The sequence below is a fragment of the Tympanuchus pallidicinctus genome, unplaced genomic scaffold (genome assembly GCF_026119805.1).
Source record: "Tympanuchus pallidicinctus isolate F22 unplaced genomic scaffold, pur_lepc_1.0 scaffold2, whole genome shotgun sequence".
NCBI classification, from domain to species: Eukaryota; Metazoa; Chordata; class Aves; order Galliformes; family Phasianidae; genus Tympanuchus; species Tympanuchus pallidicinctus.
This window is the reverse complement of record NW_026294721.1, coordinates 32393082-32412261: the sequence shown is the minus strand read 5'-3', so window position 1 is coordinate 32412261 and position 19180 is coordinate 32393082. Positions and strand designations below refer to the sequence as shown.

Here is a 19180-nt window from a genome sequence, read left to right as displayed (position 1 = left end):
ATGAACCTCTTTGGAGGTTTTAGGAGGGGATGTTTCCAATGCATTTTCACAGCTCAGATTACATTCCTGACTTTATTACTTCAAGCTACATAAATCAAGTCCACAGTCCATATAGCCCAAGCTAAAGGATGCCCAATGGTACTTTATTTTTTGGCTTATTTTGTAACCATGGGAATCATCTGATATTTTACCTGCTTTTGTTTTGTTCTGTCTTTTGTCAGTCCAGCAGTAGCAACTTGAATTATACACTGGGCTACATTCGTCTTTCTAAGATGTGGTTACACACCCACTTTGAGATTAGTAAATAGTATGACATACACTCTGGCAGTTTATATTTTTACTTATCTCATGGCTGACTTTTTTCCAGACATCCTCGTGAAAGTGATACATGTTTTTCTCAAAGTTAATCTGGCTTTATTTTAGCTCATCATGTTCCTCTGCTGATGTCACCAGTGATTCCTTTAATTTTCCACAAGTCACTCTAAAATAACTGTGCCAGGATCAGTTCATCTGTGAGAACTAACTGAATTGTTACTGACACCAACTCTCTTTCCATGATATTGAAGAACTACATGGGTACAATTTTACATCCTGAAAGAATATTAGCAGGTAGTAACCAAACACTTTCATGCTCTGTTTTCCACCAAAACACAGGGAATAGTAGGAGAAACATAATGACAATGAATTAGCAAAAAGAAAAAATGTAAGTACTAATAATCACCTAGTTTTGGAAGAGAGTAGCTCAAATTAAAGTACTCTTCAAAGAAGTCAAACACAATTTTTGTTACATTTGCTGCATATTCTGCCGTGTGTAGTTGCTGTGGCTGGGCGTAAACTCTCAGCTGTAAAATAGAGAGACAATTAGAGTAGTCTTCAGTTAAGAGGAACCAGAAGGTAGCAAGCATTGAAAAATAACATGCACACACATAGCACTGCATTTTTTTCTCTAAGAGACTGCTCTCTGAATGCTGAATTCTATCTCCTGACATTCAAAAAAGTTAAATGCCATTTTGTTTTAAATGTCAAATGATATATAATTTTTTCAAATCTCATACATAAGAGAGACAAAATCAATGTTATCTGAGAATGCTGCAAAACTGTTAAGAACTCTATCCAGCAGCTGGCAAAGGCCATCTCCCCACTCCAAAGCTTGGGTGAGGGCCTGAGTGCCTTACCAGCCTCTCCTTCTTTAAGGCCTTGTTTTCTCAAGAAGGATACCTGCACAAGTATCCTGAAGGAAATCCTCTTGATCTGATCCTTTCATTAATTTGGAAGTCCCTTTGAGAAGGCACATCTTTTATCTCTGTGTGGGGGGGATCATTTCCATGCTCCTTTTGCATATCTGAACTTTGATGGAGGGAAAAAATGATGTCTTGAGTGCTGGCTTTTCCACCCTTGGATTTGGTGTGCTGCTTTGGGGCTGCTTTGGCTGTCAAATAATAGGAAACCTTGAGCCCAGAAGTCCTTACGGTATCCATAACCATGATGAGTAGTCCTACAGTGTGAAATGGCTTTTTGAGACATTATCTTCATGCTGGAAAGACAAAGTTTCCCTTTAGAACTCAAGAAGAGCCGTTTATTTTTCCCCCTCTAAATTTCTTTGTCCAAGTACTCCAAGGTATATAACCCCAGAGCTGAACTGCAGTGCTGTGCTTGCAGGAACTGTGGGCTGTCCTCTTTCCTGTCCCTGAATGTCCGTGGTGTTGAGTGAATTTTCTGGCTTTGGGATAGCTGGTACATCTTTTTGTAGGCTCTTTGTCTCTTATAAATGGGCCACATTCTTCTGGCTGCGTTTGTGTGGCTTGTTTACTCCTCGGTCCTGTCTAACAGCCAGACATTTAGGATCCCAACTGAGCAAAGGAGCTGCCCTACACTAGGAGCTTTCTTTGAGCCTGACAACACATTGGTCTCAATACCATGAAATTACACTTCCTCCAATGGAAGGATGAGAAAGTGATCAGAAATAGGAAAGGAATTAAAAATAAATAAATAAATAAATAGAAACCAAAAAAAGCTTATGAAATTCAATTGGGAATCCATCCCAGCCAAGGGATTTCCCTCAGGGTCAGTTCGCAATTACAATCTGTAATTTCTACTTCAGTAAGCTCTTTACCCAATTTAGCAGTCTTCAGTCCACTAACTGATTCATATTAATGCGTTCCAAACCTTCAGTGTGCAGTAGAACTGATTTTGAGTTTCAAATCTCTTCTTGTAATCTCTTCTGTTATTTCCAAAGCAGATATTTGGTACCTGACAGATAATTAGATCAGGAGAGTTGTTTCCAGCTGTGGGCATGTTTTCCACCATGGATTCTGTTGAGGTCTTTGCTAGGGAAATGATTTTCAGGGACGATGGCAGAGTTTTTAAATAACGTATTGTGAGTGAGTTACATGCTATTGTTTATGACAGAAATATATGGATTGTGGATACTTTCCATTAGATGATTTGTTGCTAACAGTTTATATAGCAAACTATGGAATGTTCTTCCCAACAATCAACAGATCTGAATGTCTCATTGCTCAGCTAAGCAAATCCATAATCTTCCATAATCTGGAGCGTGGCATGGATGAGCACTTAGTGAATTTTTATATCTAGAAAGCAAAGTTTTCTGCCTTATTCAGCATTTGTCTTTAGCAATTCTTTTTTTGCAATTTTTTCTACAACGAACAACTTCTAAAACTTTCTACAGAAGTTCTCTTCAGTTTTCTTTCAGGTGACGAAGGATAGGACACAAGAAAAGTGTCTCAAGTTGCACCAGGGACAGTTTATATTGGGCATTAGGAAGAATTTCTTCAGGGAGAGTGTGGTCAAGTGTTGGATGGACTGCCCAGGGAAGATGTGGAGGCCTCATCCTTGGAATATTTAGGACCCATGTAAATGTGGCAGTAAAGGCATCCTTTAGTGATGGGAACTGGTGTTCAGTTTGATCTCGAGGGCCTCTTCCAATCCAAATAATGCTATGGTTCTACAGCTGTGAAATTCTTGTTTTTGAAATAGCTAAACTCTAGAGGAATCCATTGGGGCCAAAGAAGACTGGAGGGACCACTGTGAACACTTAGTTTGATCTGCCGTGTAAAATACACTATAGGAAAGGAAAAAATCCTGCTTATGTTATAAAAAGAGCTGATTCATTAAAAATAAAAGTGCAAATTACAGTATATCTGTCATCTGAATTGTTGTTTGCTCTGTAATAGAACTTACAGGTATTCCGCTATTAGATCTTCTCTCTACCCACTCAAACTGGTGCACTGCAAAGCATACCAAGTAAGTGCTCATGGGAACTGACTTCTGAAAAGTTGTCCGATTCCAGCCATTACCCAGTGATACAGTTTCCTGCAGAAATGAAGAAAGAATTGAGTCTGAAATTGCAAACATATGCAAAAGAAAGTATAATGTTTTTATGAGGGATAAGACTACATAGATACGATAAATCACCTCTACAAATTTACCTCTTTTTGGCATCCCATTTCTGATGGCATGAGAACAGACAAAATACACAAAAATAAACTGTTTTTCTCCGTTACATAATTCGGATTCAAATTTTGCAACAATGATTCGAAATCATTCACATGCATAGGAATTTTGCCAGCATGAGTTTTACACTGTATTTCAATATGTTGTGTTATTGAAAGTTTATGCATCTTGAAATAGTTGCATAAAATAATATCCCAATGGACAGGTCAGAGGAAATGCTGGATTCTGTCCTCTTTTAAATCTGTGCAACATGTAGGTATCAGGGAGTGCAGAGATGTTAGTTAGGTTAAAGTCTGCACTAATAAATCTTGAACTTGTTAGCACTGATAATTGGTGGGTTGTTTAAGACATGATAGTAGCTTTTATTTCGTATATTAATTAAAAAGCACTGTAGGTTTTCTCGGCTGAACTACATGAACAAATTCATAAATGTTTTTTATGCGATTCATTTTCTGAATACTAATTTCTGCTATCCATTATCTACCATGAACAGTCTGATAATTTTTTGAGCCTCTGGATGACTAAAAGTCATCCTCTGGATCCTCTGGATGACTAAAATAGGAGAAAGGCAAAATATATAAAAGGCACTAGTCTATTGGAGATTCAGTACTTTATAAGGTTCATTTGTTATAAATGCAATGTAAATGAAGCATACAAACTGGATGTTACCACTACTGTGATTTCATGAGTAAAATTTTTTTTTTCACAGATATATTCACAATCTGCTTTTCACTCCAATTTACTGAATTTTCTTCCTTCAACAAAGTCAAGGTCTCACTGAAAAAAAGTTAAACAAAATTCACTCCGGTGAGAAATAAAAATGAACTGTACATGGTCCTGACTTTGCTGAATTGACTTTGCCACATGGATTATAAAACAACTGAAGCTGTTATGAATACATAATGTACAATGTGTCCTGTGCACTATGTGTCTGTGACACCTGTGTCTATGCCTATTGAATTGATTCTCCAGAGATCCCTCATCCCTGAGCAACTGACCTTCTAATCTCACCAAGTGAAAAATGGTCCTGCTACTGTCTTTTAGTCAAACCCTAGGATGAACGCAGCATCATGTTTCCCTGCCTGTATTTGGATTTTGGCAAATTAATTAACAAGAGGTACCTAGCCCTTTGAAAGCTTAATGTTTGTATTAGGGACAAGATATACACTTTAAGATTTAAAGTAAATCTCAAAAGCTACTAAATCTTGAAAACATCTGGTTTTACACTCTTACATCCCTTGCCGGTGCCCTCACTTATCTGAGGTCTTTAAGGAAAGCTACCATAAATGCTCTCCTTTCACATGTGCTGCTTACCAAAGCACCTGTTTCTCTTTTAGGTATCTTAAAAATATTTTTAATAACCATAGGTTGGAGATTTAAATTTGCAAGAGGTCTGTGAGTCTCTGCTGTGTCAGATTGGTTATAGTTCTCTCAGCTGCACTGCAAGTGCATAGTTAAGATTTGGGCAACTCCTTAAGTAAAACAGTACACAGCAAAGCAGACCTTTGTATTTCGGATGGGGAGCGGTTGGAAAGATGCAAATGTCAACAGCTCCAAGGCTGGAAATTGGTGGGTGGTTTTTTTGTGTTTTTTTGTGTTTTTTTTTTTCTTTTCTTTTTGTACTTGGCACTTTATCTCCCACTTCAGAACACATTCATTAGAAATTGCACACTGGACTACGCATTCAGTTAAGCTATTCATTTGAAGCTGTCTCCGCTGAAAGCCATTCAGTCTTCTTCTAGAGTGCCCAGATATAGATGCCACTGAATTTCATTCCAAGCTTGGAATTTGTTGCAGCAGTTCCAGAAATAGATTATTTAGAGAATTACTGTTGGGGTGGACTGACAAGTGTCCATAGCCCTGAGCTGAGAGGGATTTTTAGATTCTGTGATATTAAGCATAACAGTACTAGACTTTCCTGCTAATGGTTTCCTTTGCCACGTGGTTGTGATCAGCAAGTCTTTGCTTTGTAACATTATATAGTTACTGATTATTATGGGACTCCCCACAAAGGAAGCCGCTGTGTTCCTGAGTATTTCTTCTCAGAGTCCTCCTGGTTTGACTGAAGAACCTGCTACTACCTGTATATGCTTAGTAGGGGTTACTCATCTAGACTATCTGAGGAAAGGGCCAGCTAGCTAAAGACAAGATGTATGTCACATCTGCTTTGAATGTGGCTCTGTAGTGTTATGTAGTGTGCTGACTGGCTGCTGGGATTTCTAACCAAACAACCACTTGTATTTTATGGAATATTTATTAACCATTTGTTTTACTGTGTTTAGGTGGTAGAGTCTGTAAACGTACAAGGGCTTCGTGATCACCTGGCTTTACGGAATGATTCCCTGTAGGCAGTAGAGTTGGGAAATACATACCTGTACTGGCATGTTTGAAAGTGCTCCATATGTGTCTTCATGGATGATAGATATATTGTAAGTTGCTTTTTTGTTGGGCTCGTCAAAGCAAGGAAATGATTTCCGTGCATCTGTTGGCTCATGATCAGTAGCTGCAATGCTCCTTAAACAAACAACAGATTGGCAGATTGTTCTAAGCCTTTGCTGCATACTTTCTGAATCTTATCTGCAATGCATAAGTATTTAGCAACTTCATGAACTAAAACCAAATACAAATATTTTTGTGTACTTTCCCATTCATAAAAATAAGTGATATCACAAATGCACAAGTTAACACCATATAGGCTAGTGGAACATGTGTACCACAAAATCTGTCATCAACATCCTCTAGGTTTAAAGCAAAAATTAAAGACAATTACTCTTCAAGGAATATTTTTAGGAGCCAGAAATAAGAGACAAATGACCCCTTCCAGGTGGTAAAAAATTTGCTCACCTTTCTGTTGAGCATTCCCACTGTTTTCTGCACCAATCTTGGGACTGGAGTGTTGAACATCTCCAGGAAGACACCTTCCTAAGTGCCCTTGAAATCTCACCCTGCCTATGTGTTTCTTTCTCTATAGTTACCAAATACATTTATCTCCTGCTGCTGTTACATTTGCCTGACTCCAATGAGAAAACTGCTGGGGAAAGCATGGAAAGTCTAGGTAAACATCCTAGCACAGAACTTACGCTGTGTTCACTGTGGTAGGGTGAGTTTAGAAAGATATCTCACTTTTGCAAAAACTGCTGGAGGAAATAAGGAGCCATGGAAAAAAATAAGGTGAAGGTTATGAAAGTTCGTATTGTATGCTTGCTTCTCACAGTGGCATTAGACTCCCCCATTAATGAACTGTTCAGTGGCAGAGTGTGTTCTCCAGTGATTAATGGTGAAAGAGAATGCAGATGCTTCTTCAATTAATCTGGAATGTTGGGCATTTTCTGACAGCAATTCTACAGCTGCTCTGAATATGTTAAGGTAGTTTTTCTTTCCAAAAAGTAATTAAAAGTGTACATCGTAAATTACAGATCTGCAATTAGACTACAGGCTCACTTTACAATCAAACTTTCAATTTTTCTGTTGCCTTTGGCTTTTCTCTGTGTTGCTTAAATACTAAACTGGTCATTAGGAACTTAAAGCAACAAGGTTCATATACAAGCCTGTTGGAGATAAGATCTGCATTTTCACCATTTATGCTCACTGGAATAGTAACAAAAGTTAATGGTCAGAAAGCATGATGAACATTCACCTTAACTTCAGTCTCAGTAGAATTTCACTTGCTTGGTAAACTGTTTGATCTCACTCTTTACTTTTGGTTGGATTAGAAAGCTATTTCACAATGAAATTAACTGCCAAGTCCTCAGGGCAACGCTTCACATCTATTGCTTAAAAATTTGGCTATATATCTTGGCACATTTATATCTTGTTCCTAAAGATTGATGACACTATGATAGCTTTTTTGATCTAGAAGGTGATTATCTATCCTCATATATTTGTGGAGGCAAACAGATATCAGCATTGCAAAATCTCAGTGCTGCCATTTCTATATGAGAAATCCAGGATATGGTCTGCACAGAAGTAGCACTAAAAACATGTGATGATGCAATTTCCTTTCAAGCTGTGTTATGTAGATCTTAGATAAGATTTTTTTTCTCTGCATGGTGGCTTCCACCCTTCTACTTGCTTTTGATATTCAGAACTTTAAATATGAACTGGAGGTAGCAGTTGTAAATACAGTAGTAATAAGGAATGAAGATCTGAGATTGCATCCAGCTGTTGTTCCCAATTATTATTCCAAAACACAAGGTTTTAGTATATAAAGCTCCCCCCTTGAGCTAAATGAGGTGTGTTGTTTTGTTTTGTTTTGTTTTTTTTCTATCAGCCTTTCCTTAAGTTCATATTCATTGCTTCTTTCGAGAAAATATTGCTTCTGAGCCAGAGGCAGGAGTGTCACTTCCTTACAACAACAACAAAATATTGCCTTTCTCTAATCAATAAAGTTCTAAATGCAGATCCTCTTATATGTTATATTATATATATATTATATATATTATATATATATTATATGTTAGAGATGTGCCCAACTGAGTATTCATTTACGAGCTTCTTGTTCCACTCTTATGAAGGACAGATAGAATTCCTATGAAAAAGAAACCATAAACCACAAATAGCAATGTCAAATCAAAATCAGATGTCTTGACATGTTTCTATTTCTGTAATATCTATGCAAAAATAACAGAAGATTTTAGCACATTCATTGACAGGAGCTGATGAGTTAAAAGAATCAATAATACAAAAACTCTTGTGCCTTTCCCCAGTATCTGAAAACAACACAGTTGTGATATATTTATACTTACTACATTATTTTTAATAGGCGAAGACATTCCCTTTCATCAGTGGGGAACGAAGTGCCCAGAGACAAAAGAGTAGTCCTAAAAGACTTTAGTGCTTACAACTGGATTCAGGCACCCTCAGGAGAATCTAGGCAGGTCTATGCCTAAAACCTTCATTCTCAAAGTTTCTGCTCTCCTGTTCCCTACCTGCTTTTCCATGTCAATTTAAGCAGCTGTGTTTCCAAGGTATCTGCAAATCCACTTCAAGGTTCCTAGGCTTGCAGGCACATTCATCACAGACCTACATGTTTTCCACAAAACGTGATGGGAGATTTGAATCTAAGCAACAGAAGAGTCTGGACTTCTGCCCACTTTGTAAACAAAAGGCATTACAGCAATGCTTTGGCAAACCTTTGTCCTTACAAATAGATAGCTCTATCCTGGAAGCTGACTTCCAGGACAAGTAATTTTCTCAAAAGGTCCCACTGCTTCTCATACTGTCCCAGAAAGGCTGGGGGCATAGGTTAATTACAAATTGGCTCTGATTTTCACCTCAGCTCCCTTCTCTCTTGCATCCACTGTTAGTGGATTTCCTTGAAATTTGCTATCACCTGATCCAATTTCTACCCATTTGGGTTGAAATTTTTCAAGGGTAATTATCTGCTTCAGGCAAATGTCAAGAAAAATTTAATGCTAGTCATCACTGGGTTTGAGTAGAAAGCCAAGGCAAAACACATTTTTAATAAGTAAGAAAACATTTTCCTCACCATCCTTCCTTAACCTGTCATAAAATCATGTAGGCAGGAAGAGAATTCTAAGATTTTTCAAGTCCGACCCTGCTGCCAAATAGTAGCAGCTTGAAATCTGGCTGGTGGTTGCTCTTATTTCAAAGCTGTACTTACCACTAGCATGTACATGGTCTCTTCTGCCTCAGAGACAGAGTCTGCTTAAACTTAACCATGTTGAAAGCATCTCAGAAATCTGCATTCACACATTCCTATTAGAGTCCTTGTCAAGCTTAAGAAACAACCTCACACACCTTCCTTTTTGTCTTGAGCATTTTCAGACTTCTTGCTAAGGTCAAGGAGTAGGAACTCAATGAAGTATACTCACTTTGTAAGATTTTTTTTAGATTATTAAGATCTCCTTTCTTTCTACCCTTAGATGCTTGGTCCTTATCTTTCTACACTGTCTGAGGAATGGACAATCACCTTACTGCTCTGTGACTCAGGAGACCTGCATTCTGGTCCTGCTGTTCTGTTGTTGTGACAAACATGGGATAATTCACCCAATATCAAGGTTTTCTTCAACAAGATGGAAGCATACCCTAGTTTATAAAAATTCTAACAGGTTACACTTTAAAACTGCTGTGAAGGTGTTAGTTGCTCACTGTATAAAATCAAGGCAACTTTGAATCAGAACAACACTGAGGTAGTAGTTGGAGGAGCAAGAGAAGAATTGGTGGAGTTTCATACTGTTCTCCACATGATTGCTTCCCAGATCTGATAACCCATGTTTACATATAAAAAATGAGTGCTTGCTTTTTCCTCTGCCTCTTGGATTTGCTGCTGCTGGTGCCAATCACTGCTGCTGCTTCCAGTGTTGCCTGCCAGCAGCTGTATGGAACTGATGCAACTCTCACACATGACACCATTGTCCCAGGAGGGCAAACAAGTGTCTGGAAAACAGACCATGGTTTTTTGGCTTGCTAGAGGGCCCTAGGAGAGTCTAGCCAAGTTTATCTTCTAAATGTAAAGGCTGGAATAAATCACGTCAGAAATGTAAGTATTGTAAAATGGGTGGCAATGTGTCCTCTCTATATACTGAGAAGGACTGCCTCAACATGAACAATAGCTTTTTCAGGATCCCCCTGAAGCATTTCAAATCTGGGAAGTGAAATGAGGTTAAATGCTCCTAAAAAAAAAAAAAAAAAAAAAAAAAAAAAAAGGGATATGGAGCACAGAAACTCCAAGTCTAGTATAATCATCATAGTTTGGATCTCCCTAACTCATAATTTAAACCAGCTGCAGGAATGACAGAATTTAGACATTCCTCAAGCTTGCAACATCAAGAAAGCACGATGTCAGGAAAACTATCACAAGAGTGTTTCACACCAAAACTATTACGTTGGGGAATGACAGGAGATTGTGGTGAGAGCCATATTCTATTTATTGGACTATAGAGATAAAAAACAGGCCTCAGTGCCTCTGTCTCTCTGAGGGAGCCTTCTGCAAATCGCAAGCACAACCTTGGATTGGTAGTTTGAAAATAATAAATAAAGCCCCCAGCTCTCTTGCCCACTCTTGTCAACAGCCAAAAGGTTTAAATACAGCATCTTCCTTAGGGAAATGAGAAAGAACAGCTCAGAAATGTCAACAAGTTGGTGAGAGACAAGGTTGCAAAGCTGACACAGAAAAAGAGCAGATCTTAGAAAGCAGGAATAGAGAATAAAGTTTAATAAATAAAATAAAATCTGCTTTACTTAGTCTCTCCGTTCTCAGTGTAGGTGGTCCTATAAAAGCCAACCAGGGAACCATTCAGCCAGCCTTGAAACTTCAGAGTGAGTATATAGGGATCACTTTCATCAGTGACAGTAAGTTCCGCTTCTGCCTTCATCACTATGTATTCTTGTGTCTCATACTCAAAACAGTCAGTCAGAGCAATTTGCTGTCCTGAGGATTTCCTGAGTGTAGGCATTTCTGTAATCTTGGTGTCCCTCAGGTGGAGCCACAGGTGGCTGGTAGATTGTTCCAAAGCAATAGAAATATTGACTGTCCCAGTGTAAATGTCTGTCTCCATCTCAGGCTTCATTTCCAGGTCATAGTGGATAGGCTTCACATAGGTTGGTAGCCTGAAATTTATCCAGTCTCCAGAATCATCGCTTCTAGTAGGACAGGGACCTGCATCCACAGTGGGAGGAGAAGTCGCTTGCTGATCCGGCTGGTCTGCATACTCTGGAGATTTCTGGGATTTGCTCAATCCCACACCAAGACCCACAGCAAGACCTACAACAACAACAACGCCACAAATGATAGCCACGTGTTTTGTCTTGATGCAGTACTTCTTGGACTTCTTATCCTCAAAATCCATGCCTTCCATCTCAGCTTCCAGGTCTGTTCTCAGAGCAAAACATGAATCATTTAAAGCTTTTAAGTCACTTCAGCACTTACTTTCAGTAAACTAGCAGACTTGGGTTGTACATTAATTGTGTAGCTGTAGCTGTTCTCTGTCTGTCTCCCCCACCTTGCTTTCCACAAGGCACTCAATTAATTAAAGATAACATGCATTTAGAGGAAACATGCATTTAGAGGAAACATGAATGATCAAAAGGCATGCAGCGGGGCAGAGAGACCGAGGGAACCAACACAGAAGAACATTGTTCCTACTGCACTCCCCTTTTAAGCAACACAACCCCACCCCCAGCCCCTCCTGCACTGGCCTGAGTTAAATATAAAACAGTGCTATGTTAATCAGCAGTTAGGAGATGATCAGATGCCAAAGCTCTGTCAGCAGCTTTCTGAAGGGGTTCACAGCTAGAGGTGTAACTGCTCCAAAGTCTCAACCTTTGCTACTACCTTTTTTTTTTTTTTTTGTCTTCTGAGTTATGTGTTGTTTGGGTTTTTATGATTAGTTTTTTTTTTTTTCCTTTACTAGCAAAGATTTCCTCGAACTTCCTCTTAATAGTCTGTGAAATGACATCTCCAAAGTCTCAAAAATCCAGCAAAATCACATACATTTTCCTCTCCTTCCTTTTTCCTTCCTTTTTCCTTCCTTCCTCTCCTTCCTTTTTCCTTCCTTTCTTTCCCTTCCTTCCTTTCCTTCCTTCTTTTTTCTTTCAAGACAGATAAATTTTCACAAGCACAGAGAAATTCAGGACCTGGACTCAGTGAATGTACATTCTCAGTGAGACAAACTAGCTCAGGAAAGGAGCCTATCCAGGCTAGACTTCATCCCAGTCTGTACTGTCTTTTTAGAAATGAATCTGCTTGCAAACTTTGTAAGTCTCACTTTGAAATATTGCCAGCTGCCACCAGGATCTTATGCCACCTCATCCACATCAGCATTCTTATAGCACACTACTATTTATATAGCTTCTTGTTTTAAAGGCAAAGTTTTCCAATATGAATTGAGAAAAGGTCTTTTTTTTTTCTTTTTTTCAGACCATCAAGTTAACTCTTACTCAAATATTTTCAAAAGTGAAAAACCAATAAAATAATAATAATAAAAAAAAACAAGCTGAAAGCTGAAAATCTGTTTCTTATTATATCTGGTTTATTGTTTCCCATTTCTTTCTCATGATCAAAACTAGATATGACAAGGGAAACCAATGCCCTTTAATGGATTGGGTAAGAGTTTAACTTCTAGCAACAAAGCCAGCACTGAAGATCATGATCTTAACATTTAAAACCATTTCTGCCTTTGTTTTGTTCTGATTGAAGATGACATGGAAACAGAAAGAGAATAGATTTTAAATAAGACATCTTAAGCCAAAACAGACCATAAATGATGAGATATTAAATGTGTCTTGATTTCAAGCATACTTTTTACATCAGTCTGATTTTCGTCCTCCATAGTCAAGAGGTTTTTTTGTTAAATTTTTAATTTGAAGATTAAAAATGCTATCTAAGCCTATGGGTTGCAGAACAAGCTATTTATTTTAATTATGAAGAGTCTTGCATTTTTCTCCACTGTTAAAAATTACCTCCTCCAGGAAGAGCTAGGAAACATATCTAGATGAGTTGTTCCTAAGTAGTAAAAATATATGTATTTTCCATCCTAGGCCTTAAAAAAACCAGTAGCAGTAAAAGCTATTACAAGCTAATGAGGAGTGACAAATGTATTAGCTCGACAAGTAATAGAGATTATTGGTGTCTTCTGCCAACTGAGAGCAGTAGCAGTTATACACACACTCAATATTGATCTCTTTACAAAAACTGAGATTCAAGCCTAGTTGTAGCCAAAAACAAGTGTAATGTGTTTCTGATAGTGATAGTTTAAGTGTAGGCTGATCTCTTCTGCATTGGAAATATGCTTTGTTCCTAGCTGGCACTATGGCGCAGTGAGAGAAGAAACAGCAAGCAGCTGTGCTAAGCTGTGTAGATGCCAAGACATCTAGGTAGCAATGACCCAATACACATTTCCAAGGATGGATGAGGCTTGAACTGTTAGTTCCACAGCAGCAATAAAGAAGGACAGAGTGCTCAAAGGAAGTGCCAGTGTTCCAGCCTTGGCTTACCCTATCTGGATCATCTGCCTCTCCAGAGAGGATATCATGCAGATGAGCACCATGGCCCCTCATCAAAACGCTGAAGATATTTTTGCTTGTATAAGATGATGAATACAGAAAGTGACAAGAAAGCTCACCCCAAGCCACTTCTGCATAAACTACCAGCATGCCTATTTCAAAATTAGCAAGTGCTGTCTAAAGCTGGAGGGCTACAAATTGGCTTAGTTTAATTTCTAGAGAACTGGAAAGAGTTTAAAACAATATTATTAGTCACCTAGACAATACTAGACGTTTCTTTCATGTTGATTTTTTGTGATTCTGTGATCCTGTGATTTTTAATTGAAGCAGTTTCACCTTGAGTTAGGATTTAGTTCTCCATCTGAACTGGAATTACTGCACAAGTTTAGCCCAGCCCCTTTGGCTACCTGAAAAAGAAGAGTATGATGTCACCCTGCTCTGTCTTGACATTGCTGCTGGGGACATGTACATCGCTACAGGAGCAACATCCGAACATCTTTTCAGACAACTGCCAGGAATGTAAATGCATCCTAAATTTTATTCTCCAAATGGTAAGCTTCTCTTTTCCAAGAGCATTTCCAATTTTAAGATTAGAAAATGGAATAAGATTTCCACAGGTGACTGCCAAGAGCAGCGTTAGCATGGGCCTGCCGAAGGCTTTCAGGGAGAAGTGACACAGACCCAGGAAATCCTTGATTTAAACCAACAATGTGCAAAGAGCAGCTCTGGAAAGTGTCAAAGACATGGAAATAAACAAAGTATATTAAAAATAATAATAAAAATCAAATTCTGCAACAAATCACAACAAATGAAACTCCCCCTAGCCAAGTCCATCCTTGGAATAACACAAAGTACTTATTGGGCCTATGCCAAGGATATCTTCGCTCCCTGTGTCCAGAGACATTAAGACGATATGAGGGCAGCAGAATCAAAGAACCTCTGATTTCCTGCCTGTCCCTGAGCTGCCCCAGCTATGAAATTATGGGTTGTTGTAATAAATGGAGCCTCTCTGCCTCCATCAGGAGCAATTTGGCTCTCTTTACACTAAACCAACACTCTTAATTAAATCCATGGTAGCAGAAAAAAGAAAGCATGAAGCAGTCTCCTTTAGTGACTGCTTTCTGTCAGAACTGCACTTGTAGACTTCTCCTCTGTGGCTCCTTACCCCCAAGAACATTCAAAACATGAGAGATGTGAAACTGTGACGTTCCCCCAGGTCAGAAGTTAACTGTACCAGAAGTAATTCCCTTATGCTTTATTTTCTTATGCCTGTAATGATTAATCTTGTCTCCATATTCAGCTCTGAATATCATCTAGCAATTATGAATCCCCCAGAAAGATCTTAGTAACTGCTGGCTTAGAATGATCCTTGCTTCACTCAGCTTTTTCGTTGACAGTTTTTAACTCTCAGGTTTGTGCTGTGTGGAAATACAAATGTTTCAAGCTGGTTTGAGAGGTACATTTGGCTGTACAGTTACAGCTGTTTCCCCCAGTAAAACCTTTGACAGCTGGCCTTAGTTGTGCCATATTGACAGCTGTGGAACCTTATGAGGATGTTACCCCCTGCTGCTTTCAGTCTCACCATCCCTTCTGCTTGTTTCCCCTAGCAGGCTTGTGATGGATGTATTACTTCTCATTTGTATCAAGGCTGAAAGGGTTTATCTCAATGCCTTTTCACAAGGAAGTGAATGCAACTGTGAATTGCTTTTTTCCCCCCCCCTCCTTTCTGTTTCAAATTTCTGGATTTGGATTCTGTGTCCTGAAACATGAACATCATCCTATATACTTTGTGTTCAGAAGGCAGCTGAGACTCAATTTGCTTTGCTCTGAAATGTTATTTGATCATATAGTGCCTTTCTAACAAGGTGAGCTTGCCTGGGTTCTTTCAGTCAAATCATTAATCTAATACAAAGCCATAACATAATGTGGGATTCTGATAAATATGATTACTCCTTACTTGTTCCAGTGTGTTTTATTATAGTTACCCCTTACAACTGTATTTCTTATCAACACTGGCTATTAAATAAGTTACAGGTTATGGCTCTGCAATTGGAAGGCTAGCTTCCAATGTGAAGTTCCCTTTTTAAAAATGGCCTGAGGCGAGTTCTACTGATCAACAAAATACAAATAAACTTATATGGACATTTGTCTCAAACTGTCTCAATAAGACATCTTCCTGCCATTTAGTACAGCTTTTTAACAAATTCCTAATAAGAAAAAAAAAAAAAAAAAAAAAAAAAAAAAAGATAAGAAAGGGGAATTTACAGTGTTTACTTAACTGGTAGAATATGCTGGGAGACTGAAAGGCCCACATGAAAACATGAAACTTTCAGTAGGAAATCCACAGATGAACTTGTGCAGTCCTTTTATCTACCTAGCATTAGGAATTTGCTTCCTTTTGCTTTCTTTTCTTTGTGAGTGAGGGTGATACCTTAGACCTTCTCCCCCTGCATGCAGTTCAGGGAAATACTTGTAATCTATTTCATAAGAGTTGCAGTTCCCTGAGATGCCACCTTTGCCCTTGAACATTGCTGTGTCATCTAACACAGCTATATTGATCTGCTCGTATGTCTAGGTAGCAGGGCATAAGAAGAAAAGCACTTTTAATGGAGCAGAGGAATAAATTTCCTTCCTACCTCAACAAGCCACAGCTTGAAAATATTAACCTTTAAGACAGGCTCATTTATGTGTCTCCCTCTTCTAGAAGCAGTGGGAGTCTGGAGGCCAAATAAATAGGAAAGTATTAACCAGGCCTGTAAGGATGTCTGCTCAGCATGCAATGACATTTCTAAACCCAAGTAACATACTAGCTTCACCGAGCAGGTGATGGAGTCTACTGTGGCAAATATATTATCAGCTGATGATGTGTTTTAACATATAGCAAATTATGGGTTTCTCATTTTACTGAAAAAAACAATAACATGGAAATGAAAGAAGTTGTAAGACGTCTTAGGTTGGAGGGGACCTTAAAAATGCATTAAGCTAACTGGCAAGACAGACTAGAAAGATCAACCATCCTTCTAATCACTAGAAGAGATTAAAACAGTTAAGTGCTCTTAACAGCTTTGTGCACTCTCAAGGCCAGCGGTTGAAAGTCTGCTAAAAGAACAATAGGATATAATAATTGTAAAAATAGTATATGTCTTAGATTAAGATAATTTGACTATTCCATATTACCTAGGAGACTTATACAACTTTCAAAGGCAGGGGTTTGACGCAGATTAGAAGAAAATCTTTCCTAGTAATTTTGCATCACACCTGTGGCATTCATAGTGAGGGGTCACAGATGCTGTTCTTGAACCTCCTCGTGCAAACCACTGTACACATAACAGTGAACTGAGAAGGCCCGATCTCTTCTGCTGCATAGATTCATGGGGCCCTTTGCTGCTGAAGAGATATCAGAAATTGTGCCAAGTCACAGAAAAATTGCTGGTGTGATTTCTGGTGCAAAAGGATTGTTGTAAAAGGAAACAAGTTAGCAGTAGAGAAAACAACTGTTAAAATTTTTAATCAGTTGGAGTTATAATGTCAGTGGAATTCTGTCTGTGTGTATTTAGGTTGCTTGCAAGTCTGTTACATCTGCATTTGTCCTTGGTTTCATTTTCTCAGCCAGAGCAATGAAACTGATAAAAGAAAACGATTGCAATGGCATGAACTTTCATTTGGCTATCATATTAAAAAGTAATAATCCTTTTTCTCCTTTGTAGGGATTGTGCTTATATTAAGGTATTTGAAAATGAATTCAGATTAGAGGATGAAAGAACGTCAACAATTAAATATATATTTACCTTTCCTTGTTCCCCTTGAAACAAATCTATTTGTCTGCAAAATGGAAATAGAAAAAGCTGCATCTTTGCAGCTTCAATCACATTTACTCAATCTATATTGCTCTGCATGGAATCTTTCTCTCAAGAACTAGCTTAATTTTTATCAGTCCTCACCTCCCTGCCACTACAGAGGTTGAGTAGAGAATGAGATAGAGATTCACCCCTTATGTCACATGGGTGGAGTATTGGGAGCATCCTAAAATGATGGGGTAAGGGTGCAAAAGTAAAAAGCAAGATATTAATCAATGAATTTTGTTTGAAGTAGATATAAGAAGAGATAGAGAATATTTATGTAGGTATTTATGTAGGAAACCTTTCTCTCTGAAAGACTTAAATCTCTACAGTTAAATGAGTTTTCTTTATTAAATGTGACTTCTAACTGATCATCCACCTCATTTAATTCTGGATGATCATGGCATGCAGAACTATCAAGAATCCATCAAGACTGTCACTCATTGTTGGTGTCACTTGTATGGGTGGGATCCTTACAATCTGTTTATGCAGTGAAGTAACAGAATTACCAACATCAAAAGATATTTGTCTTTTAGGATTGTGAAAACGAAGCTCCTTGAGAGCTTGTGAAGTGCTTGACTTTCTGGAAGCTGCAAACTCTGTTTGTAAACTGCAGGTCAAGGAGTAAAGGGGGGACCTTAAGAGTAAAGGGATATCACAGAGCAGAGGGGGGAATTCCAAAATAAATGTTGGCTTAGAAGAGTCTGAAGACATTGTACCAGAGTAAGAAGATATATTAAAGTAACAGGTTTATGTAGGTACACATGCCCAGTCGTATCATTATTTAGTATTTTGATCTCTAAAACCTAGTAATTCCATCCACCTCTGAAGTTAAAATATTCCAGAGGCTGGGAACCCTAAGCTATGAGAATTAATTCCTCAGACCAATCCTAGAAGAGCAGATGGCTTCAAAACTAGGAGTAGAGTAGATTGACTGATTCCCAAGGAAGTTCCAAAATTATTCAGCTTCACAAACTGGTGAGGGATGACGAAGTATATGCACTAAAGGACTAGTTAGCAAGCTTGCCTGAAGGGGGGTGTCGTGTTAGGAGGAGGAATTTGACATGAGTAATACTTATTTTTATCTTGGTATTGAGAGTCATGTCCTTCAAAGCAATGACTAGCCAGATTTTTTCACACAGAAATGTTTTAAAATAATCCTATTTTAACAAACCCAGGCTAACCTGGGAGTAAAATTTAGGTGTCCAACAGCTAACTCCTCACATCTAATTTGATCCTTTTATTATAAGCAACAACAACCGAAGTAATCAAAGTCTCTACACAAGGATAAAGACAGCTAGATTCTTCAGACATATAACATTTGAGCTCGTATGCAGCAGTACAGCTTGCCAAGAGCATAAAATAACAGATAGGCAAAATTTAGCACTTGGTAAAGATTGCACAGAAAAAAAGCCAACAACACCAAAAGTGATGAAATCCAGGAATTCTGTATCTCACAGATGATCAAAATAATTTGTCTTCTAAAACCAGTTAAGGAGCTGCATACTTTTTGGCTCCATTTGGTGTTGAATATGGAGGCTTAGACTTGGAAATAACCAAATAGTGTCTTTCTCTATCTGAATCCAGTGTAAGATTTTAGTCCCTTGTCCAGAATCTTCTCCACTGATAATCAGAGCTGATCATCAGAGCTTGGGTGAGTTTAGGTTTTATGTACCAGTTCACTTTCAAATCTATAAGATTTCTGTCTCCACTTTTCCTGGAGGAGCTGAACTATCAGTGTTTTATAGGATAGAATATTGTTGTACAGCCAAGTATTTCCTGCAAAGCCTTTTTTTCCTTTCTCATTTTAATTCACTCTTCCCCTCTGACTTTGGGGTGTGGGTTTTGCAGTTTTTCTTTTGTTTGTTTGTTTTACCTCTAGAAGGAGTTTTCCTATCCTA

The 19180-nt window shown here is 38.3% G+C and overlaps 1 protein-coding gene across 1 annotated transcript in view; it reads right to left on the bottom strand.

Moving 5' to 3' along the window:
- ENPEP (glutamyl aminopeptidase) overlaps positions 1 to 11574 on the bottom strand; it is a 31867-nt gene extending 20293 nt beyond the window's left edge. Inside the window, exons 1-4 of the mRNA XM_052682347.1 lie at positions 10678 to 11574; positions 5847 to 5988; positions 3202 to 3333; positions 722 to 842 (exon numbers count right to left, since the gene is read on the bottom strand). Of these exons, the coding sequence (XP_052538307.1) occupies positions 722 to 842; positions 3202 to 3333; positions 5847 to 5988; positions 10678 to 11294 (1012 nt within the window). The 5' untranslated portion in view covers positions 11295 to 11574. The remainder of the gene's footprint in view (positions 1 to 721; positions 843 to 3201; positions 3334 to 5846; positions 5989 to 10677) is intronic.
- Between the last annotated feature and the right edge of the window lie 7606 nt (positions 11575 to 19180).